General features: G+C 42.1%; 1 protein-coding gene across 1 annotated transcript; it reads right to left on the bottom strand.

Moving 5' to 3' along the window:
- Positions 1–1,010: 1,010 nt before the first annotated feature.
- On the bottom strand, positions 1,011–24,794 carry MTHFS (methenyltetrahydrofolate synthetase; the record flags this gene model as incomplete). Its single annotated transcript, XM_015638410.1, has 3 exons — positions 1,011–2,323; positions 20,874–21,138; positions 24,687–24,794. Coding segments are annotated over 3 exons (597 nt in total), but the record flags the coding sequence as incomplete, so codon positions are not given.
- Positions 24,795–24,796: the final 2 nt, after the last annotated feature.

Raw genomic sequence — 24,796 nt, 5'->3', positions numbered from 1 at the left:
TCCAGTGAATAAATCAAAGTTCAGACAGCAAGATCAAAAGCTGAGCCAAAGGGCCACACAGTGTTGGAGCTAATATATGCACTTAAAACATGAATCAGACGCAGGTTCCAGGTTTCTGCTGTGACAAGCACTGGCCTCAGCGTGGCTTTGTTGATGTTGGTGGCAGGCCGTGCCATATGGCACAGTGCTGAGCCTAACATGGTAGGTGAACTCAAGCAGCTTTGCAGACAAAGCCAGAACAGGCCTGCCACACACAAACCCTGCCCATTGTTTCATTTTGTTGGTCACCATATGCTAATGGAAGCTCAGAAATGAAGAAGGGATTAAAATCCCGACATGACAGAGATTGGAAAAAAAAAAAGGTCTGATTTTCTCATCACTTTTACTCCCCAAAGGCCTGGAATGGCAGGACTCTGTCTCCCTCGTGTGAGGCAGTACAGCTGGCAATACTCGGAGCTGAGAGGACCTGAGGGACACACCAACAACTGCACCAGCACCGATGCTGCCACCTCAATTTCTGCTTGCACCGCCCTTTGTGCACCCATGGACACAGCTCTCGTTTGCAGGATGATAAGGAAGGGATGGAAGGCCAGCTCTGATCACCACTGGTTTTTTAAGCAGCCCATATTGCAAAGTGCTAGCAGCTGCCTTGCCCAGGCTGCAGCTTTCCTGCACACTTGGGTGGGTGCACAGCAGGCCAACACCAGAGGGATCTTCAGCCCAGCCAGATGGACCTTGGTTAAGGATGGATGAAGCACCAGGGAGCACAGGCCAGAGAGACTCAGTTGCTAAGCTTATGTTCACCCCAGAGCCAGAGGGTTTAAACAGTTCCTGGATTAGCAGAATGGAAACAGCACTGAATACAAGCACTCTGAGAAGAAAAGGTTCACAGCTGCTGCAGGCATGGCTTTGTTCACAAAACCAGTTGTTATTGAGGAAGCCTTAAGGTCATTCCACTCTGGAGTTCATCCTTGAGAATTTATGGATTTTTTAATGATGACACAGAGTAGTTTGGTGAAAATAAACGCACTGATTTATTGATTGAGGGAAGAGTTAAACATGCATAGAAAAGGTGAAGCTGCATTGAAGAAGGAACACAATATTCTGACAGTTTGATTGATCCTGATTGGAAAGATTGTGTTCTTATACTACAAGGACAGTGCAGAGGAAACTCACTATCTTCCTCTGGATTTCCATGATTGTCTGGAGAAGCAGAGAACAACCAATCTTCCACCCAAAAATTTATTCCATCCATAAAACCTGCTCTCTGAAATTCTCAGCATCCCTCATTTTTTCACATAGCACCACACAGTATTTTGGGGCATTATGTATGGTTTATGTACAAAATCAAGAGAATTTTACGTAATTTTGAATATTATTTTACCAAAAAAGAGCTGTCTCCAGATAGAGAACTCCTTGACCACATTTTAGACTAAGTTACAATCTTGTGTTCAGATAAAGGAAAGAACATACCAAAGTTATGGACATAAAACATTTTTTATTAACAGAACAGGTACTCCCTTTATTTTAAGACAACTGCAAGGAGCCAAGTAAACAGTCAAAACTACTGCATACACTAAAATTAAGGCTTTTTTCCCATCACCATTTTTTCCCAGCTTAATCTAAGACATCTCCATCAATTTCTTGCTTTGCTCATGGATGCACACAATATTTAAGTACTAAGAACTTTTACCATTACAAGTATCTAATTCCAGAATGGATCAAGAGCTGTTATTACTAGACAGTTCACTTTTAAACCAGAATAATAAAATTGCTAACTATCAAGAAGCTTGTACCTCAAAAATATTATGAGAAGAAATGGTCCTTACTGTAATAAACAGTCACTCATTCTTGTTTGCATTGATTCTAGAATAACAATTCACACATTCAGATATTTGCTAATTAGAAGCAAATCAACACAATCTTCACTACTATTACCACAGTTACACTGTTTTTGGAGGTTGTTTTTTTTTTTCCCAAACACAAATAGTGTATTTTACTGGTCCCAAAGTCGTACATGACAATTAGAAAAAACCATGATTAGTAGATTTGACACCTTTGGTTGCTTGCTCTGCAGGTGGGTTGGTATCGAAACACTTTCAGCAGTCTTCATAAAGGATTTCATCTATTGGAACATCATTTTCTGTCACAGGCACTGATTCACAAATCTGCTCTCTAAAAGCCAAAGCAATCGTGTAAGGCTTTCCACGGGGATGTTTCATACATCTTTCAAGATAAGTATCATAATATCCTTTCCCTCTTCCCAATCTGTTGCCTTTTTTGTCAAACCCAAGGCCTGGCATGAAGATAAGGTCAAGACCTCCTGCAGAAAAATGAAATAAGCATTAGTGGATGCCCTGTGGATTTCCTGATGGCTTGACTACAACCATATAACTTCAGATATTTGCAAGAATGCAAGCTTTGTATTTTGTAAAATTCTTCCCTTTCTTTGATCAGATGAAAAATACTTTGAATACTAAACCTGTAAATTTACATTTTCATCTTATCAACTGCATACTAGTTCAGCTGAAAAATAATTAGATCTTGAAAAGCTGGATGGGAAAAAACCCTACCTTTTAACAAATTTATTTTATCATTTTAACCCCACACCTCCAAATACAAATGATTATGACTCTAAATCCAGACAAAGACTGAACTCAGGGAAATTAAATGCAGGAGGAATCAGAAAATCAAACGAACTTCAACATCAGACACAAAAATAGAAAAGGAAAGAATGAAAAGAAGACATGTGAGAGAGAGAGGAGACATCTTCTTGACACCACTGTAAGATGCCATGAACCTACTCTTGACCTTCCAAATCCAAAAAGCCTTGAATACAACATATTCTGAAAGTGGTAATATGCCGTTTAATATCAAGATGAAGATTTGAAGGCTCTTCCCTTTGTGATGTCAGGTTCCTTTTGTCCCAAAGGATTTTCCTTCTTGGCCTCCAGCAATTTTCACTGTTGTTCCAGCAGCACACACAGACATTTTGCTTCCCTGCCCTAAATATCCCTCCTTCCAGAATTCTTGTGAGATTGCACTTGATTGGAACTCAAAATCAGTTAAAAAAACTGAAATAAGATGCATAAGCTGCTAATCACCTGGACTGGCTGGTGAAACTCCATCAGAAGACCCCACCAACCAGCTCCAGAGAAAAAGGCAAGAGTTCTTGCTTTGCTCATGCTCTGTGAGGGGATGAGAATCAGCACCGTGCCAGGGAGCCAGCTGTTTACACTTGGCTGCACACTTGTTTCAGGAGCTGATTCACATCACTGAAACCCTCTGCCACGAGGAGTGACCACCAGGCAGGGAGGCTGCTGCACTTCCCCATCACTTCTGCAAGGCTGGTATGTTCAGTGTCAGAAGTCTTGCACGGACATCCTCCAAACAAATGAGCTGCACTGGCCTGGGGCTGACTCCTGAGCCCAGGAACATCCCACTTACTCCTTTCACACTGCAAAGAAAGCCTTTTCTTTCTTGCTGCTGTAGCAGACAGACATTTAAGGGGAGAAGGGCAGGGAGTGGAAAGGTAATACAGACTAAAAGACAGCTGACACAAGTCTGGAAAGAAAGCAAATAGCAAACTCTGGAAAGAGTCTCAGCCCACTGCTTCTGCCTTCTCACAGGAACAGTGCTTAGCCTTGAGCAGCTTTTCTGTGACCAGACTCTGCTCCTTCACCAGAGCTTGGACCTGGTCAGGTATTTTTTTGCTTTTTCCATGCCCACACCTACTCCTTCCTGCCATTTTGGGCTAAGCTGATTTTACTACATCTGAGGGATGATGCTCACCATTGAAGGAGATGTGTGCAGAGCATTTAGTAGAAAAGCCAGAGCAAAGGAGAGCTTTTCAGTTTAGAGGGAATCCCATCTGAGATCACATATAAACTCCAAACTCTGCTTGGAAGATCATGCTAACAGCTCACATAAGACCAACTCATTTGTACACACTTCCCCAGGCCCCTGGAGATTTCCTTCCACTCTTCATTGTTCAGAGAAGAGTCACTGACATGAACACTCATCCATCATGATCTAATGTCTTAATTAGAACATTGATATAAAATATGCAAGGCAACACAGTGCAAAATGCTTAGAGAACATCAATCTTGCAGTTGCAGCATTGTACAGTCAAGAAGCACAGCTTTTCTAAGGAGGTCAGGGGGGTAAGGGGAGAGAATTAACCAAAGGACACACCACGGAATAATACAGGTTGGATTAAAAAGGGGTCAGGGTGTTTTACCACACTGCAGTCAACTTTTGACACACAGGACAGTGAAATGAGTGAAGCAGCAAATGTCAAACAAAGAGAAAGAGAGGCCCAAAGGCAGAAGTACAGTCTCCCTGAAAAGAGATGCCATTTTCATGGTGCCACCATGTACATCATACAGGACATACTATGTCACATGCCCTCAGTCTGCTCTTGTCATTTGTCAGGCCTATGGACTAGAAGCCAGAAACCAGCCCCCTGTTAGCAAGGTCAGGAATAGATTCTGCAGGTCAAACCCTCCCCAGGCTACTCCTACTTATTCTCTCCACAACCTGCCTCACATCAGCCTTGTGTAGGTATTCAGGTGGCCCAGAAACCAGTAAGTAGCAGTCATGATATACAGAACTGAACACACTGCCTCATACAACTCAAACACTCAAACAACTGTTTCAGCTGTTTTCACTCCAGGTGCCTCTCAAGACAAAAAGCAGGAAACATTTGCAGTCTGCTGCTGGCAGGAAGAATGCACACAGGGGGCAAATCTGCAGAGCAAAAAGGTGCCATTTCTCCTTACATTTGTGTTAAAGACATGAAGAAGACAAGTCAGGGGAAACACTAGGGAAAGATGGAAATGGCAAAAACAGTGAAGGGAAGAAATATATTTTCTGTGGAGTTTAACTGAAAGCATCAGGCACCTCAAGTCAATTTGGATGTATTAAAGCACTGTTTTCCTCTGGGTTCTCTAGAGAAACAGGGATTCTTTTAACAATTTGGCTCCTCTATAATCATGAGGGGTTTATGCTGAAGAACTCAAACAAGCTTATGCAAATCTCAATATGAAAAATTATGCTGCAAATACTGTAATAGTTACCCTTATATTTTTCTTCTGTGGAGCACAGCAATACTGACTGCCTTTCTCTGACTCACTACATGTTCTCTGATATCCATGCAACTCACACTGCACAAGATTTAAGTAAAATGTCTTTCAAGATTTTTGGTAGAAAAAATGGCACAACTAACCCTGCAAGAAGCCCAAGGGCAGCTCAAACAGCATTAGTCCCAAATCTACCATCAGGATCTAGAATGGATGGCAGAGAGCTGCATGGAGTAAATGCTTCTCCAACATATAACTTGGGGAGCAACAAAACCTCTTGTGGTGTCTGTGGCAGTGTGGGGGAAGAGGTGTCACAGGAAAAGAGGTGACACACAGATGTGACCAAGATTGCAGACACTTAAGATTGCTATCAGTACTGAGGGTACATCAACAGGATGGCAGCTGAGGATATGAACATGCCCCTTGTGGCATGGGGTCCTCAGGTTGCCCAGCTCTGCCAGCCCTGCAGGACTACTGTCTGCCACTCAGAACTGTGGCTTGCTCCATCCTCACACCTGCTGCCCTTGTTCTTACAGCCCACTGTGTGAAATAGCATCCTTGTCTCTGAGAAGACAGAGCAGGTACTCGAAAATCAAACACCACATCAGGTGTTTTAGTGCCTCATAAAACATGTTAGGGGAAGTCTCCCATTCAACATCTGCCCATCTCCCTGTAATGTCCACTGTCTCCCATGTGTCTGTAGACATTAACTGATGGTTCTTGGATCCCCAAGGGTCCTGTGCCCACATGCCAGGAGCCCAGGAAAGCACATCCACAGTCAAGAGAGTTTTGTTACAGGTGAGCCATGCTTCCCCTAGAAAACTTGTATGTGGTCTGCAAATTGCTGAAAGCTGGAAACACTCTCTCAAGCAACAACATTTTACTCCAGCTTCTATGTAGAGAATATCCATGGTTCTTGCCCATTTTAAGCTACTGGATATACCAGTAAGGTTAGTAATTATGGTGACAGTCACCTAATATTCAACATATCTATGGCATAAGCTCTTGTGGCTACAGCTCCTCCAACTGTGTAGCACCATGAATGAAATAATACACTCTGACTTGTCTATCAGTGTGGGCACACAGCCATGCTGACACGGCCACACAGGCTTCGTTTATACTGCTAAATGCAGCAGAGCCAGAAAACAAATTGATTTACAGGATCACAGGTGGTCAATACCTTAATTGTCAGCACAGTGTCTGGCACTGCTGGACCAGGTGACACCCATGACTGCTCCAGGGGACAGGATTGCCATGTGCAGTAAAGACAGAAGGGTACAGGTCTGGCTCCTCCAGACAAACCAAGAGAACCCAGGTTCTGTGTAGAGTGGATGGGACCTATCTGCGCCTGTTAGCCCTGTGTTGTCTGGCAGAGTAGATGCAGTCACAGCTTCTGAACCTATCCTATGGGTGTATAGGCACACTCTGTTTGCACTGACTCCCTTAAAATCATGTAGACATACCTCATGCCACAAAGAAGTGAAATGACTGGCCCAAGGACTCAAGAAATGTGTGGCAAAACTGCATTCAAAAGGCAGGTGTGCAAGCTGTACATGCCCTGACTTAGGCAGCAGACCAAAGCATTAGCATCCCCTCTCAGTGTTTTAAATAAGAATACATAGTTTTGTTTCCTCTAGGCAGACACAGTGAACCTCAGCTTGGCAGAGCATTTCTCATTACCTTTCATGATGGTATCAGGTTTGATTTGTTCCCCAGGGAAAGATTTTCTCCTTGCACCTCATTACCTCTCTTCTCCTTAATCTGATGTTCCTATTTGAAATGCCAGCCGGCATTTTCAGAAGTGTTCTTGACAATGGTTAATTATAGAAGGTCCCATCAAACTGCACAGATACAGGTCATGTACAGACTGCTGGGGACTTGTTCTGCCCTCAGAAGGAGCAGCCAGCACAGCCTCTCTCCTCCCAGGTTGGAAGGGGCTCCACTAGCCTGTTGTCACCTGCTGTGTGGGGTCACTCATCTCCCTCTGCACAGCTTGACAGTCCTAATGGAAGCTGAAACTGAAATACTCTGTCATCCCAACTTCTCATTCCTTGCTGCCACTTGCTTTGTGGACACAGCAAAGCACCTGGGACCCATCAAAGTGGGAGCTAGGACTCTTTTGATCATCTCCTCAAAAGCAGTGACAGGATGGGGCAGAGGCCGAGCTGCAGCAAGTCCTGTGTGCCTGTGAAGAATGGCAGCGTGCTCACATGAACCATGCTCACAGCACAGACACTGTCTGAGCCTGCAAGAGGTCAACAGTGATCAGCTCTGTGTCACTGCTGCTGCTCCTCACAGCAGCAGCTGTGCAGTCTGAGCTTCCCCTGAAGCACAGGAGTTTGTGCATTGCTTACTCCATCACCACAAGGATGGCTGGATCCTCACAATCTGCCACCTCGGGCAAGAATAATGAGTTTCCAGTTTGTTGGAAATGAGGTTTTGTTCCACACACACCTCACTCATGCGTTGCTCAGATGTTAATGATTACATAAGGTGCAGGAGCAGAATAATCAGGCCAAGAACAGTTTTCTGTTTAAAGGAAAGGAGTGTTCATGTTGCTATGCACACCCTAAACAGTGTCAGATCTGTGCAAAACCTCTGCTGAGCTCACAAGTAATTGAAAGCTGTTGATTACAAGGAATGAAAACTTTGGTCCTTTTCTGACCTAGCAAAGACCACAGTGGATTAAAAGGCAAACCCTGTTTCAGGAAAACCTTACTTTTCAGAATGAAAAGAGTTCAATAACCATCTGCTGCCTCTGTATCTGCTACTCCTGCAGAGAGGAAAAAAATAATCATTTGATCCTAATATCTAAGTATTAGTCTTGGTGACACCCAGGGTATGAGCCAATGAATTGAAGTAAGAAATTTCTAATTAATGAGGGAGTCATCACTGTAACTTTAATTACTGTCAGCATTAGCATAGTTAGGCCTTTTGGGTAGGTGTTTTCTTTCAACACATACCCTATAGGGCACAGATCATGATCTTGTTCTCTATTTACACAGCACCTAACACTGTGGTCTGAGCTAATCAGCAGATCTCAAGGAAAACAACTCCACAAAACAATTTCACTTATGCTGCAGCAAAACAAATGCCTTTCCCTTTATGGTTTCTCCAAGAACACCCTGGGTGCCCCAGCACCACTCCTGAGGTTACCAATGCTTACAGTTTCCTTCCAGATAAAAAGGTTTCTGCCCTTTGGAAAAAACCTGCCCTGGGTTTCAAGCACAGCATCTCTGCTCTTACACGTCTCTTGGTATAAGATCAAAAAGGGAAATGCCAGATCTGCTCACAACAGACCTGATCCAGATCCTGCCGAGGTGCGTGGCTCCTAAAGGGCTGGGATTGCTTCCAGAGGAAATAAGCTCTTTTCCCCACAAACCTCTGGAAAAGACAGACACTGTTATATGCCCAAGGAGACAAAAAAATATTTTGTCCCAAGGAGACAAAAACATTATCCTTTGCTGCAACTCATACACATTTGAAAAAAAGGCATTCATCTAAAGCCAATGAGGTGCACATCCAGTAACAGAGAGGACTGCAGACATAAACAGCAACATTGCTTGCCTTGACCCCAGCCAGTCTTCTAAAATAGAAATCCAGTCCCTTAAAAATAAAGGAAACTTTTAACTGATAATTCTTATTTGGTTACATGATACATTGTCAGAAGTTCAGTGCGAATTCACAGATTATTCACAATATGTGGTGTTGGCTGTTCATAAAAAGCTCTCTTCAAGTGCTCACTCTGTAGCCTCCTTAAGATCCCAAACAGATACCTAACAGGACTGAAAGCTGTGTTTCATATTACAGTAAAAAAAAAGACCATTTTAAACTAGAGTCAGTAGCTTTTCCTCCAGGTGTCTCCCCTGTAAGAACACCTTTAATTGTGCACTACCACATCACTTCAGCAGGACACACTGCTTTCTACCTATTCACAGACACCTGCTCTCACAGAAATACAGAATACTCTGAGTTGGAAGGGACCCACAAGGATTATTGAGCCAATTCTTAAGTGAGCAGCCCACACAGGGATTGAACATCACAGCCACCATGCTCTGACCAACTGAGCTCATCTCAGTGTTGTTTCAGAAGGAGCCAGAGAGACACTCACTTTAAGCCAGCACAGGAATCAAAAGTCAAAGTATCACATCCAAATCTCACAGGCTCCATCCAGAGCCTCCTGCTATGGGACACACCATTAAATCCTCTAAGCCTCAACTCTTCCAGGGAGAAATGCTCTTAAAAACAGGGGTAATTGCTTTATTTTCATTCTTGTGTATGGGAATCACAGGCACTAGGAAGGCTTTGTCTGCTTTTGTCCTCTAAAGAACATTTTGCCTGTAACCCACCTTTCACAGCCATACAGATGCCAAGCAAACTATCTCCTCTGCAATCCTGGCACCCCAGCTGCTGGCATGACAGTGACAGCTTCTGTTATTACTTCAATAAAATATTTTGCAGAAAATAGAACCATCAGCAGAATCTACAAACAAGCACTGAGCAACTCAGCGTTTATCTGTCTACTCATCCATGTCAGTGCTTTGTGTCAGCATGAAACATTGGTCTTCACAGTTCACACTTGCCCTGCTGAACTACAGCGTAATAAAATATTTATCCGTCTCCCTGAGAAGCTACATGATAGCCATCAGTCATAAAGGTTTAAAACAACTGAGTGGCAGCCACTTGCCTGTTATTAAACCTCAAAAACATATAATAAAACTGCTTGATCAGTTCCTCTGCTACTGAGCTGTGCTCAAGTAAACACCTCTGGTTTTGAATTAGTTTTAAGCAAAATCTTGCAGGTTTAGTGCCAATGCATCTGAAAAGCTGAGTGTGCCGCACAACATCAGCTGTACTTTGTTAGCCCTGCTCAAACAAACCTATTTCTGCCCCACATAAATATCCTTTCATGTTTCACCAGAGAAGCTACTATACAAGGCTAACACTTGTGTTTCTGGCTGGTTTCACAATGTGGAAATGCTGTGTGAGGCTATAATCATCACACTCATTTCCCCTGAGGTTTGACTTACAGTAAGGTGGGGACTAGAGTCTCATTTTCAGAGTTCCACCTAAAAGAAAATTTGAAAAGTATTTTTCTATTTCACTATTATTCATCGAGCCTGCATAAGCCCTGTAAATATAACATGATCACTCAATGCCACCCACAAAATGTTTGGTTTTGCAAATTCAGAGCAAAGGAAAAAAATAGCTTAGGACTTCTCAGTTATCAGTCTGTGAAAAATGACTTAATCTGTTTCTGATATTCATATATGTGAGCACAGTCTGAATGGGAAAACATGGGCAATCAAAAATGTTTAGTTCCAAGGCTTGCACCTGGATTCTTCTGTGATTTTAAAACACCAAAATACTCTGAAACCAGATGTACCAAGAAGCAATTGCAAAGAGAGGAGAAATGGCATTACAGCCACTTTACAGCACATCAACATATCTTGTTAAATCAGCAAATGCTGACTGCAAATCTGCTACTTTAGAGAAACTCACAAGGCATAGATGCTTGAACTGTTTATGTGGGGATACTGCTGCAGCCTAAAATACCTAAGCCTAATCTTTGTGTATCTTCATGTGTTTTTATGGGAATTTCTCTGTAGTCTTATCAGCTATACTTCCATGGTGTTTGCCTGAGCATTCATTTAAATACTACCACTGAATACACGTGCATGTCTTCACTCTTGGTCCTCTTTTGCATACTTCTGCCTGGGTATTTTTAAGTCAAAGTAAGACAGAGGTGAGTCATCTGGGGTTTTTTTAATACTTTATGCATCACTATCAATATTTCCAATACCTTTTGACTCACTCAGCAGATATCTTATCATAAAATACACAGAATTGCTCATGAAATATAAACAGCTAAGACAACAACTTCCAAGTCAGTGCATAAACCTGGCTCCTGTAAGGAGTGACCCCACTTGATGGGAATATCAGTCTGCTTACAGGCAGGGTTTATTGTACATGCAGAGTCAGCTGGTTGGGAGCTGATGGCACCTTCACAGTTGCTGTCAAATGTGTTAACACCACAGCAGCTGAGAAATCCTGCTTCTTCCATCACAAGATTTTCTTTTATCTTTTAAAGCTTGCACAGTTTAAAAAATCTGGTTCTCTCTGGAATCCTATTCCTCCCTCACTTCACTCCCTGATTTTTATGGGAAATTAGGCTGGAGCATTTGTTCTCCTGTGTGTGTGAGTGCAATGCCTAGATGAGATTTTAATTATAGGAAAACAGACAAAATGACAGCAATGCTCCATGGCAAATGTATGGAATGCTGACACCTGCCGGCAAAAGGCTTCATGTCACTCCTGGACAGGAATCTGCCCTCATCTACATCCCAAAAACTCATTGCCATCTCACATGCACAACAGCCAGCCCAAGCAGGGACTGAGTTCAGCGTAACACCAGACATGAAGATTCAGAGCTATCTGTACACCATGGAACAGCAACATGAGTCTCCTGCTCCATGAAAGCCAGTGGCTCTGGGCCAGTCCAAGGAGTTTCCCACCATCCAGGGGAAAAACTGTGTATTTTGAATCTCAGCAAAACCAGCAGGGATTAAGTGTGCCAGAAAAACAAATCTTTTGTAGCTGGAAAAGTGCTGACCTGATTTAATAGTCCACTAAGCTGGCAGAACACCAATCCTAGGAAAAAAGAAAGGGAAAAAAAGTGACAAATTTCTGCCAGATTCATGAACTGAATCTGTTCAGCAACAAGTACCAGAGATGGTACCTGGGATGAGGGGATGAGGGGAGCACAGAGATGGGCACAAGGACAAGGCATCAGGACTGTCCCCTCTGACACCAGGCAGCTGTAAGGAGGCTCAGTTTTCTCACCAAACCAATCTTCAACCCGAATTCCCCACACAGGTGGGCAGCAGGGAAAAGCTTCCTCCTGTTCCCCAAATTATGTGCACAAAGGCACAGAGATGAGCTTGGTTCTGGGTCTTCCTTTTCAAAACATGAAAATAAAGGGAGACAAAGATGTCTGTTTGGATTAATTACTGCAGCCAGAGATACTTGCACATTGACATTTCCCCTGTATGCGTTGTTGTACAGACTCCTGCCACACTCCAGAAATGAATTTCACCTCTTATCTGCCTTTCAAAGACTCCTGTCTCTAGGAAACTGTATGAAAAAAAAAAAAGACAAAGCTACTGTTCACACTCACGGGAGCAAAATTAGTCCTCTTTGAAACAAAACCCTCGAGAGTCACTTGCAATGACTTCAAGGCCCTTGCCCATGTTGCTTTCACTTCTCTTCAGACTTTAATTGATCACAGCAGAAGTAATCTTTTCAGTTGTTTTGATGAGTTTTCTGCAAGAAGGCAAACGTGGATGAGACACTTAAGATGATTACAAGGAAAAACACTCTTTTAAAGCCTTAATGAACTTTATGAAAGCAAAAAGCTGTAGTGTTCCAGAGCTCTCAGCCTTTCAGGTTCACTGCAGGACACCCTGGCACGGGTGGCATTAAAATCAAACCACACAGCGCTTGTGGTTTAGTGTGCACGAGGGAAATTCAGGACATAAGGACACCAAAGGACATTACAAAGCAACACCATATAAACACATATGAACTTTTGCATTTCAGAGTGTTTTTTCAAATGCCTTTTTAAAAAAAGTCTCTGTATCATACCTGTTTCTGGTAAGAAGCACTGGGAGAAACTCAGCTAAAAGTTTCTGCCTTCACTTAGCAAATTAAGTGTTGACTATTGAGCTGTTTCAGAGAGTTCTGGAAGCTGGTGCAGACCTCAAGGGAAGGACTGAGAGCAGCTGCAGGGCAGAGTGTCCCCAGTGCTGGGATGGAGTCACACATCTTTTAGCTGAAGGCTGGGATGTAGAAAAACCCCAAGGGAAACTTGCTATCTCTCCAAGAAATCATTTTCCTAGATCTACCTGCTAAGGAACAAGCTAGGTGGAATAATATAAAATTATTTAATAGATCTCTACTAGCGGAACAGGGCCTTTTGCAATTATTTTGTAATGATGTGTCATTGTGGAACACTGGTGTGGAAACCAGTAGGACCAGTGAGCTGATTTGAAGAGCAGTGTTATGATATATACAAAAGAATTAACATCTCCAGTGCTACTACACACATTTCACAGTATTTCTTTACCTGGACATAAAATTTTCTCCCAGGCATCTTTTTTTTTCCAGAATAACATCAGAGAAATTGTAAAGGTTGAAAGAGCAATGGCTGGAACTCCTACAGAAAAGCTTCTCTACCAGAAAAATAAAGCAGCCAAAATTTGATAGAAAATAATACAATAGATATAGTACAGGTGTAACTAAACAATGAATAATAAAAAGAATGTAACTCAAACATCCTTATTTACTTCTCATCATAGAAAAACGAAGTATCTCTTGAACTGAAAGCAGCAAATTTAAAATGAATACAAGGAACATAATATTTCACATGTCACAGGAGCATAATATAATATTAACATAATATAGAACATAATATTTCACATTAGAACTAACTAACCAGTACAACTCACAGCTGTCAGAAGGCAGCAGAGCCAAGGGCTTAATACAAATAAAATTAGATGCTTAGAGGAATGCTCCAAATGCCTGCTGGTAAGAGAAGCCAGAACCTGTTTGTAAGGCAATAATCTGGGGTCTGCAGCTGCAGAGGTGGGAAGATCCTTCAGTTCTTGCTACACAGCTACAAGTTGTGAGATTTCCTGGCTCTTGCCAAACATCTGATGCTGTATTGCATGTCCAGATCCTGCACTGCAAGGGGAAGGATCCTCTCTCCACAGCAAGATTCATGACTGGAATGTTAATGCCTCATTTGCACTGAATTTTGTTCTTCTTTTGCATATCAAAAATACTATGGATCATTGTCTCCAAACAGAAGTTCATTCCAAACTTTAAATCATTTCATTAAAAAATAAATTACATTAGCAGCTAAGCCTCGATTTTCAATTTTGTATTGTGCCATGCTCTCAGGTTTTCTTTTTATGACCAGTGTAAAAAAGATTTTAAATTATAATCTATCCCTTGACATATTTTGTACTGCAAGTTTTAATCAAGTCTCCCAGAGGAAAAGAAAATCTAATAGTACCTTCAATCACTTTACAATCTTGTTTGGGGTATTTTTTTTTTATTTTTTTTTCTTAAGCAGAAACATTTAACATCTTTGCTTTTCACATACCCATATTTCATTTATTCCTGAGACATTCCTATCTGCATATAGCTCATTTAAATATTCCCAGTTACTTCTGAGCATTATTTACTACATATTTTTTCAGAATGATTAGCATCATTTTGTATGGTCCCATTATGCCTTCATGGACATCTGTACAACATCTAATGCAGCTGAAGTAGGATATTAGACCTTCCTTATGCCTCAAGCCACAGCATATTCTACTCACAAGTGTTTTTTATTTCTAAACACTAATGTGCCTCATCTTTCAAAATCCTCTCATTTCTGGTGCATTTTTTGGGGGTGGGAGGAGGAGGAACCCATTATCTTTTTTTAAAATCCCATTTTATTTTGCAGTTCTAAGTCAAACCTATTCCTCTTAAGATTGTGCTGCCATAAATTCAGTCACACTTCTGAAGAACTGTGCTAAAATTTGGAATAACTAAGAATACTGATGGCATCACAAGGCCATCAGTCCTGGCAGCAAATGCAGAATCTTTGAATGCATGAATAAATAGCAGGAATCTAAAGACAGGTGAAAAAGAGTTTCTGCAGACAAAAATGCTTCTGCAGAGCAAATCCTGATGGCAAAATTTCCAATAGGGTTAATGGTCACTCAGGAGTAATTTCAAACTACTTGAGGTTTGGAACTGTAGCCCAGAGGTAGCCAGCAGTTTCCTTGCAAGAGAATCATGTTTGCTGGCATAAGCAGCCCTTTTAAACCAAATACCCCCACACAAATACCCTAAGCTGTCCCTGTCTGTTTCTGCTATCAGCAGGTTGTTGTAACTTATGCTACAGCAAGTCTCACAGTGTTCTGGAAGTTAAAAGGGCAGAAAGATAAAACTACCTTAACCTTAAAAGCCAACATTCAAAAGGTTACGTGAAAACAGAGCTGCAAGAAGTTGCTGCTAGACATATTTTAGTATTTCCTTATTTTAATTCAAATTCAAATATTTTATTTTTATTCATAATAAATTTCTTACTGTAATTAAAAGCATGGATTATCTAGTTAATATTTCATTAATTATCTTGAAGTTACAACACAAATGCTGTGATCAGTAGGCCACTGAAGTTTTCAGTGCTGAAAATGCCAGAAGTCTCTGAACTAAATTAGAAAATACAACTCAAGCTCTAATACATTAATTTCTTTAAACAAAAATGCATTATGCTGTAGTTGAGTAATAGCAGATTATTCAGCATTCCCCATTGCATGTAAGATGCTATATTGTCAAATGCTGACGTTTTTCAGCCTGGGTACTTATGCCAAACTGAGCTGGGGGCAGGGGGTTATGTTTGTTTTATTCTCACAAAATGGTTCACTGGTTTCCAAGATCAAAGCTAGTTAAAAAAAAAAAAAAAAAGAAAAAAGAAAAAATTTAAAAAAAGGGAGAGAAACTCTGTTCTCCATGCCTTGTAGCAAGAACTTGAAATCTTGTTTGTAGTACCTTCAGTGGTGATGATGTGGCTTTAGCCCTGTTGAAACCCATTTGTGCCAGGCTTATGCAATGCTGCAAGTGTCTGAAAAGCTGCCATTGGTACATGGCTTAGGTGAGACGTGTCAGGGTGAATTCTGGGGCTCTCTGAAGATGCTCCCCTCCCTGTACCACTGCTGGACTCACATCTGCATGGGTGGCCCCACAACTCTCTCAAGGAACCTGTCCAGGATGTTCCCTCCATCCTGGCTCCTCATCCCCTCCTCCCCACACACATGGCCACATGGTAATCCATATCCCCATCTGGGTTTAAAAATATCCCAACGAAAACAGGAGAGGGGAAAGAAGGGAAATAATCTTCACCCAGAGCAGCAGGTTGATCCAGCTCACCAGAGAGAGGCAGGAATAGGCTGAAAACATAAGGAGGGAAAACTCCTTAGGCTGGCAGTGGTATACAGATGGAGCACATGGAGCTGCAGGCTCAGCTCCTCCTGCCAGACCCATCTCAGCTGTGAGGACTCCGAAGGACTTTCATTTCACTGGCTGCTCCTATTCCTACTGCCTGGGGCAAGACTGGGAACTGAAATATGGAAGGAAATGATGACTGACGTTTCACTGAGACTTGTTTTGGCATGACACCCATTTTCACAACCCCGCACCATCCGCTTCCTACCAGCCCTTCAGTTGCATCAGTCTAAACCTGTGTGGTGGTTCTGTCTGAGAAGAGACTTCTGCTGGTGCTGGGCTGTTCCTAACCAAGACTGGTTTCCCAGTATAGGTCCCAAAGTGGCTGCAGCACCATCTGTGCCGGCACAGGAGAGGAAGGGTGGGGAACAAGAGGAGAAAGGGCAGCAGCTTATTAAATCAGGCACTGCCCAAAAGAAACAATCACAAAACACTACCTTTTGTACTATTTAGTAGAACAAGTGCTATTAAACAGTGAAGTTTTTCTAAGCCAAGGAAAAAGAGAAAGAAGCCAGCACAGTGAAGAAGGAAATGAGTAAACTGGGACAGAGATTCTTGTATGTCTGGAAGCAGACAAGTAAAAGAAGACAAAACACATGATCTCTTCCCTTTTGGCAGAGCCAAGCTATTTATGATGGCCCAGCTGCCCCTGAAATGACAAGCTGGGACTGAGAGCAGGAGGAAATGGGGAATACAGTAAGAAAGGCCAGAGAAGGACACTTGAGGAGGGAGTTTCAGAGAGGCCGGCCAAAGAGCAGAAAGATGGAAAGGGACATTATGCTGGTAGAGAAATTAAAGCTTGGAAAAGGAGGTCTAGTTCAAGGCTGAGACAAATCTGGGAAATTATTGTTTTGGAGGGGGCAGAGAAGAAAACTTAATGTTGGAAAAACAAGCAAAAGAATATGTATTTACTGGGGGCAGCTCCTCTGCACAACTCCAGCAGCAACAGGATCCTGAGCCTCTGCTGCTTCTCCATCAGCAAATACCACTTAATGTCTTTAAGTCACTGAATGGTGTAGTGATGAAGAGCCCATACAGAAATGCAGATCTCCACCCCAAGGTGTGAATAATGCACAGTAAAGAGCCCTGCAGCTCTATCCTGAGCAGGGAGAAAGCAAAGACTGAGCAGATACTTGTTAGTGGCAAGCGTTAACAGCAAGCAGTGTTCATCTTCTGCCTCTTTGAAAGAGCCCAGACCATTTCATCTGGGCTCACCTTTGAGGGAGTTCACACCTGAGGGACAAGGATCATGTAATAATGTACTGAGACACCAGGAAAGTATTGACAGAGATTAAGAGGCTGAATTAAGTCTGTACACATAATCCCATTTCTTCCATTTCTTAGAAAAGCACGTCCCAATCCATTAGAGTAAGCAGATTCAGAGCTGTAATTTCTAATAAGGCTTCATTTTCTGGCCAAGAAAAATATTTAGGCCAAACCCCCTCTCTCCATCATGCAGATGAATGTTAGAAAAGCTGTTTATAATTTATTGCACACCTTCAGCTACCAGTCAGTAGTTCAGTTATGAACAGTTAAGCATATTTGCTCACGTCCAAGCCTTCCAGCTGAGACCACTGGCTGTGTGCCTCCCTTCAAAGAAGCCTCCAAGAACTTTACCATATGGAAACACTCAACCTAGCCTTTTATTTTCTTTCTTTTATTTTTTTCTTTTATTTTTTTGTCCTAGTAAGAATAATCTCTTTTTCAGAGGAATAATTTAGGTTTTCCCTCATAGTTCTCAGAGCAGGTCTAAGTAATAATAAATAACATTAAAAATGAGGGAACCCATGTCCAGCTCGGTGAATCACAACACCTCCCTAAACCACACTGAAAATGAAGCTGCTGGTGAAGTGTTCTTTAAACTTCTGTAGGAGTAGTGATAAAAAGCAAATAGAGAGTACATTTTTTATCTGATTTACTCCTTCCAAAGTTGTGCAAGGTTTCTACACTTCTGTAAACAAATGCTGCAACCTGACTGAACTTTCATCAGCAACATTACCTTGGGTAAAACCCAGTACCAGTGCACATTAATACCTCTGCTGGGCAAGGATAAAAATGGGAATTGGTACCTATTAGGAAAACGTACCAGTGGCTTGCCCCAGAAGTTGTCTGTCTTTTCAATAGATACAGCTGGAAACGAACCCAGTCATGTACCTACACACACCCCTACTCCAAAATATCTGAACTTCTTCCACCTTTGTTCTTTCTGTTATTGTGTTCATTTAGCCTAAAGAAAGCAACTTTTCATGTGCCAGTGAGTCACCCACATGTGGTAGAGAAGATGACAGACTTTCTCCTACCACAAAAGCAGTGATCCTTGTTTATGCCAACACGGTGTGATGTGAGTACTGCCAAGATGAAAAGAGGTAAACCCTGATCCAACAGAAAAAAGGATCATCTCCAAAAGGAGGGGCTCGTGTCTATTCAACACTGCCCATGAGTGCTACCAAAGATTGGGAAACTCCATGCAAAAATTATACCCAGTCTCGTATTTGAGCTATTCTTAACAGTAACCATGCTTTAAGGACAGTGTGAATTTAAGCTTTTTGTCATGCCAAATGAATACACTCAGAAATGACATGGCTTATTTATGTACCTGCAGGCTATTTCTTGAAAATTACATAGTAATTTATGCCAGCCATGGGAACATTACTAATGTAACACCATGTTATCTCCTTATAACAATGTAAATGCCTCAGATCACCAAAGTATTTGATAACATCTCTGAGATAAACGTGCCATCCATGCATCATTCCAACAATGGAGGACTGATGCAGCAGCAAGGCAATTTGCATTCTTGCAAATGTACCAAAGTTCAAAAAATATAATAGGTGATAAAAAAATATAGCAAAAGGCATATAAAGACACATTGAGATGAAGTGTGTGCTTCTGTGAGACAGATTAGGAATGTGTGTCTGATGCTACAACAGTGGAAAAAAACTAAATTTATTCTCTAATTTACAAAAACTGTTCTAGGATAAAGGACCAAGGTCTGACTTCCAATCCAAATGGCATTATTCCAAAATTACTGTACAAACAGTACAAACAGACTAATATTGAGCTTCAGGCAGAACAAGTCTGACGCAGACACACATCAGTTCTTTGAACTGGTCTCCTGCCACCTCTCTGTAGAGCACAGGAGCTCTTCTGACATTGCTCTCTGCCCATAGCCTGGTGCAGAGAAGGAAGCAGCAGCTCCAGAACTAGGCAGGTACCAAAGTGTGTTTCTGCCTTCCCCATCTTCACTGTCTGGCACCCAGGTACATCTCAGTGCACTCTATACCTGGAAGTCCTTGCTCCCATCACACCTCAGACTGTGTGTTTACTCTGTCATGTCTGAAACAGACTCCTTAAATTCGATTAACAGAAGCTCATCAGTAGTACAAGAGCTTGTCAAGAATGCCTGAACTAAGCTCAGTCAACAGAACTCTGGATATTGTTTTAGACTACCTTCAAAAGTCCCTAAATCCCACCAATATTTTTTGACAAACGTTAGAAAAATGATGAACAGTGCTAAATATTAAATGTAAAGAAGATGATTGTATGAAGCAGTGAAATCCCTTGCTAGCTAAACTGTAGACACAGAAAGGATTCTGAATTAAGGAAGAGGTAATGACTGAAAATAAAAGAGAAACAAACATGGTTAAGCATTCTGGGAAAGTACATTGGCATCCCAAGGCAAATACAAGCCCAAGTTCAATCAAACAGAGTCATAGAAATGTTATGTTCCTTTACCAAGCACTAAAAAGCTGGCAAATGTGTGAGAAGTGGAATCTGTTTGCATGGTGAATTTCAACCCGGAGAAAACCTTCCCAGACTGAGGTTTCAAGCACAAGCTCAACATGAGTTTTCCATTAATAAGATTAAACATTCTGCAGATGTTTCGAGAAGATATTAAAGTGTTTACAAAAAAGAATGCAAATAATGAATGCAAAGACACAAAAAGTAAACTTGTTTACAAGTAGGAGCTGGGGAATTTTAGGTTAAGAGAGAGGTTATTTGGCGATCAAAACACAAATACACAAGTTTGATCTTAATGAACTTGTACCTTCTCAGCCCTATGAAGAATCCAGTGTCTGAGACAGCATTATAAGATCAAAATAAAAATATGAGAGAATCACGCTGGAAAAGACTGTAATATTCATACAGGCCTAGAAGAAAGTCCTTTCATTATCAGTCTAAGGTCTCAGTCCAGAGAGCTGTTCTACAAGGGCAGGCTCCATATCAGCACTTTGATTCATCCATGCAACACAATTCACAGGATCAAAGATTTCAGAAAATTCTCAGTCTATGGGCATCACCTGAGAAGCTCCCAACCTTTCAGGCAGCACAAACCAAAGTTCTCAGAGAACATCCTAAACCTGGATCCCTGTGACTTTCAGTGGCTGACTAAGCTACCCCCAGCAAGCCCCTCTCTCCGTTACAAGCCTCTACAGGCTTGAGACTAAGGCTGAGACTGTGCTGAGGATACTCATGGATCAGACCAAGAAGAAGATTTATCTGGAGGGTTGAGTTTTCTTTCAGTTGGACCAGTGCAGTCTTGTTCCTGTCCTGCTGGCATGTCACAGGGGTGGCACAGGGAAAAGCAAAACAGGCAAGAGCAAAGAGCATTTCTCTACAGTGTATAAAACCAAGGTGTAACATTTAACTTCATTCTTGCTATCAGAGTATTTCCCACCAGCCTCCAGGCTACTCCTGCTCAACAATCCCACAATGCAGCAAGAAAATGCTCACCGCCAGCAAGAGCTTCTTCTCTTGCAGTGTCATCATCACTGGGCTGAAGAATATTCCAGGATGTCAAAGCAAGTGAAGAAATGTCTTCAGCTGATGATAACTTCAGCATGTCCATGTGATTGCTCTGAGGTTTGTAGCGGGGTATGAAACACTCTTTGCCTTGCTTAAAAATGTCCTTAATGATTTCCTCTGTCTGGACTTCATCTGGCATGCTCAGGAAGATTGCAATTCTTTTGGATTCTTGGTACTTGGGATGGGCAATCACCTACATGGGAAATGGATGCAATCGGTTCAGAAAAGTTTTTGGAAAGATCAACTTCCTTTAATTTAACACAAAACTGGAGCAAAATATTCACTGAAAAGGGCAGAGATATAAACTTAGATGCATCATAAACAGAATAAACTGGCTTTGTTGCCTACTCCAACATTTCTCCATCAACAAAATCAAAACAGGCAAATTTTTGCATCTAGTGAACTAAACACTGCAACACAGGTTTGGGCGAGCAGAAAACAATTTGGTAGACAACCTTCCAATCCCCTAAAGATCTGTACCATACAGTGCAGACATCCTCAAATGCCCAACATCACTGCAGAAAGATACAGCAGGCCAGAACTGCCAGCTTATGCAAGCCATGAGGGTTTAGCATTACTTTTCTTCCATCCTTTCTACAGGCTGCATCTCTCATCTGGGCCTAGGCAGAACGGGAAGCGCCTCACTGATAATAACTCAAAGGAAAATTAGCACCAGAGCAGATGACTGCAGAGCACAAAGTCCTCCATGACCAGGCCCCTCTTTCTTTTGTTAACCTGAATGTCTTCCCTCCAGCAAGATGAGATATATAACTTCAAACATCACCTGCTTCTAACAGGTGATCTTATTACTGCACATTTTTCAGAGCTTGAAGGAAAGATGGCCTTGCCGCTTTTTGCTTTTCATGAGACTCTGTGCTGGGCTTATAAAAGGCTGAATATAATAGGGAAAATAAAAAATGCTTATATGGTGAAAAAGTGTTAGCAGACTCATACCTCACTTGTCTGCCCATTCCAGACTGAATTCCACATTAAAATTTGAAAGGAAGCTTTTAAAATCTTGTCTTCTCATTCTCTAGTACCTTACATATTTTGTCACTTACATCTGAACAAAACAAATATAAATGTGTCCCTACTCATTTAAACATGATTTACTGTTATTCTACACACTTACAAAAATCTGTCAAAAGTATCAGACAATTGAGAAACTCTACTATCTACAGAACAGACATCACCAGATCCCCTGCTCAATGTTTGTATAACTGCAGGGTAACTCACTCTTCTGAACTTTAGCTTTTGCCCTGGCCTTGTTTTGAGATACAAATGCCCATATCTGAGGCAAGATATGGTTCCCACTACATTTTTTATTTTCTTTCCATCACAGCAGTTAAAAACCCAGGTGAAATATTCACAAGATGGATATAATTTTGTAAGGGAAAAAAACCTAAAAACACTCCAGACTAAATGATGGTGCATGTGTTGCTTGGCCACAGAAACATCCTGAAAATTCAAAACCACATTTTATTTCCTTTTCTATCTAAGACTACATATGGATTTTTCAACAGGATTAAGCTCTTAAAATAACAGAATTTTCATGGTAGCTTTTGCTGCAAAAAGCAGACTATTTAGTCAAACTGCAGACTCCAGAAAATGGCTGTGGCTCATGTTGAGGGCCTCCAGAGCCAAAACTTTGCATGGGTTTGGTGAAGAGAGAAACTGAGACACTGAGACAGTTCCAGACAAGGGCTGTGTGCTGTGGGCACCACACAAGTCCCATCTGCTCTGATGTATCCAGTAACACATTAATTGGGCTGCAGAGGAAAAAAATGAGGCTGAAGATGTAAATCCACATGTGAGCAGGAAGACACAATTTCAGATGTTTTCAGAATTGTGTAGATGCTCCTACTATGACTCGGAGCGGTTTCTGAGAAGACTGAAAAAATTTCCACACTTAAAAAATATTATCTGCCCTTTGTTCAGCAGCTGATGACACTTTTTTCAGAATCAGAGCATGCAAATAGCATGACTTTAATCATGAACAGAAGCATTAAAAAAGAATAATCATCCAGAAGCTAATTAAATAGTGGTGGCTAGGTTGGCCTGTGAAGCTATTTCACTTTGAATTTAAAGATTATTTTGAAATGAGGTTTTACTACTAAAAATATTACTCAGGTGTTATAAAATAACCTGCTCACTTTTATTAGCTGCAAGCACTGATGTATGTTACAAAGCTACATTTTTGGCCTTATATCATTCCAAATATTTTCTTGGCTTTTTCCAATATTTCTCTGTGCCTGTTGTATTACCCACCCCCCATGAGGAAGCCGACTCTACTGTCAGCCACTTGCCCAGAGCCACTCTGTCTCAAGCAAACTCAGGATTTTCAGTTTTTGTCAGATTATTAAAATGGTAAGATGACATCAATTTATGTCATATTTTGTGATGCCTTCTCTTAAGCAAAACTAAGGCTGTGTCTTTCGGTGTGCTCACTAGAAGAAATGAGTGCTCTGTCGTTGCATTTTTCAGCAGCAGTTGGACAAAGGTGGAGGGATCCTTAAAATTCAGTACTAAATGGGCTAGGTGCTTAAGGGTTGGCTGAGGACTCTGAATTTTTGAAGAGGATGCATGCCAGTATTTGCTAAAAATGGAGAGATTTTTATAATTTGTATATTGAGAGAGCTAATTTATAAAATTACTAAAATGAAATATCATCACAGAGTAGGGGATATGTTTTTAAAAAGCATTCCCAGTGAAAAAAAGTTATGTAAGTTCCAGTTAAAACTTCCTACAAACTAAAGTTTCTGTGCTGTCACATCCCACTCATGAAGTGGCTACACATTAGTAGTAAATGAAGTCTATAAAGTGATTTGAGATCCTCTGGCAGGAAAATAACCATATAAATGTAGATCATCTAGAAGCACCCGCTGGTGCTGCAAAAAAAATGAGGACTGTGCTCTATTACATGCAGTGACTGCAAAATAAAATTTTATTATGTTTATTAAAATGATAAAATACATCTATATAAAAACTGTGTAATCCAAACACAAACAGGACATTTCAGAAGTACATACCCATATCACTCTGTGCTAGGATACCAGTTAGACAAACCCTGCTTGATATCTTTTAGAGTGTAAAATTATATTAGAAATAAAATTGTGTGCAAGAAACACTGCTGGAAGATACAGAAGGGAGATGACGGCGCGTAAAACACGAGGCCAAATCAGGCAGTGGCTGGGTTTTGAATTATGGACATAGCCAGGCTGGTGTGAAATGTCTGAGATGAACACCTGCCAGCACCCCCGAGGAGCTCTGCTTGGGGTGTGTGACAGTCTGCCCCCGTTGTCCCCAAAAATCCACAGGTGAAGAGTGCCCACCGCCCCAGGGTGAGGTGTCCCCAGCAGCCCAGGGGTGAGGTGTCCCCAGCAGCCCAGGGGTTTAGTGTCCCCAGCAGCCCAGGGGTTTAGTGTCCCCAGCAGCCCAGGGGTGAAGGATGCTCACCCGGCCAGGGGTGATGAGTGCCCACCGCCCCAGGGTGAAGTGTCCCCAGCACCCCCCGCTTTAGCCGGTGCCACCGGCAGCTCCCGTCACACCGGCGCCACCAGCCTCGCTCCCCGGCACTGCCGAGGAAGCGACAGGGAAGGCTCCGAGGCGGAGCTCAGCCCCCGCTCGGCGGAAGGGCCCCTGAGTCACGGTTTCGGTCACCGGCGGGGCCTGGAAAGTCCCGGCCGTGCTTCCCGGCGAGCCGGGCCCGGCTCTGGGCCTCGCCCGGGTGTCCGCACCCACCTTGCGCCCGAGCAGGCGGGACTGGCGCTGCTTCTCGGCCGTGCCGAGCGCCCGCAGGCGCTGCCGCAGCTCCGCCCGCAGCTCCCGCTTGGCCGCCCTCAGCGCCGCCG

The sequence above is a fragment of the Parus major genome, chromosome 10 (assembly GCF_001522545.3).
Source record: "Parus major isolate Abel chromosome 10, Parus_major1.1, whole genome shotgun sequence".
In the NCBI taxonomy this organism is placed as follows: Eukaryota; Metazoa; Chordata; class Aves; order Passeriformes; family Paridae; genus Parus; species Parus major.
Note: the sequence above shows the minus strand (reverse complement) of the source record. Positions and strands in the feature narration are given on the sequence as shown.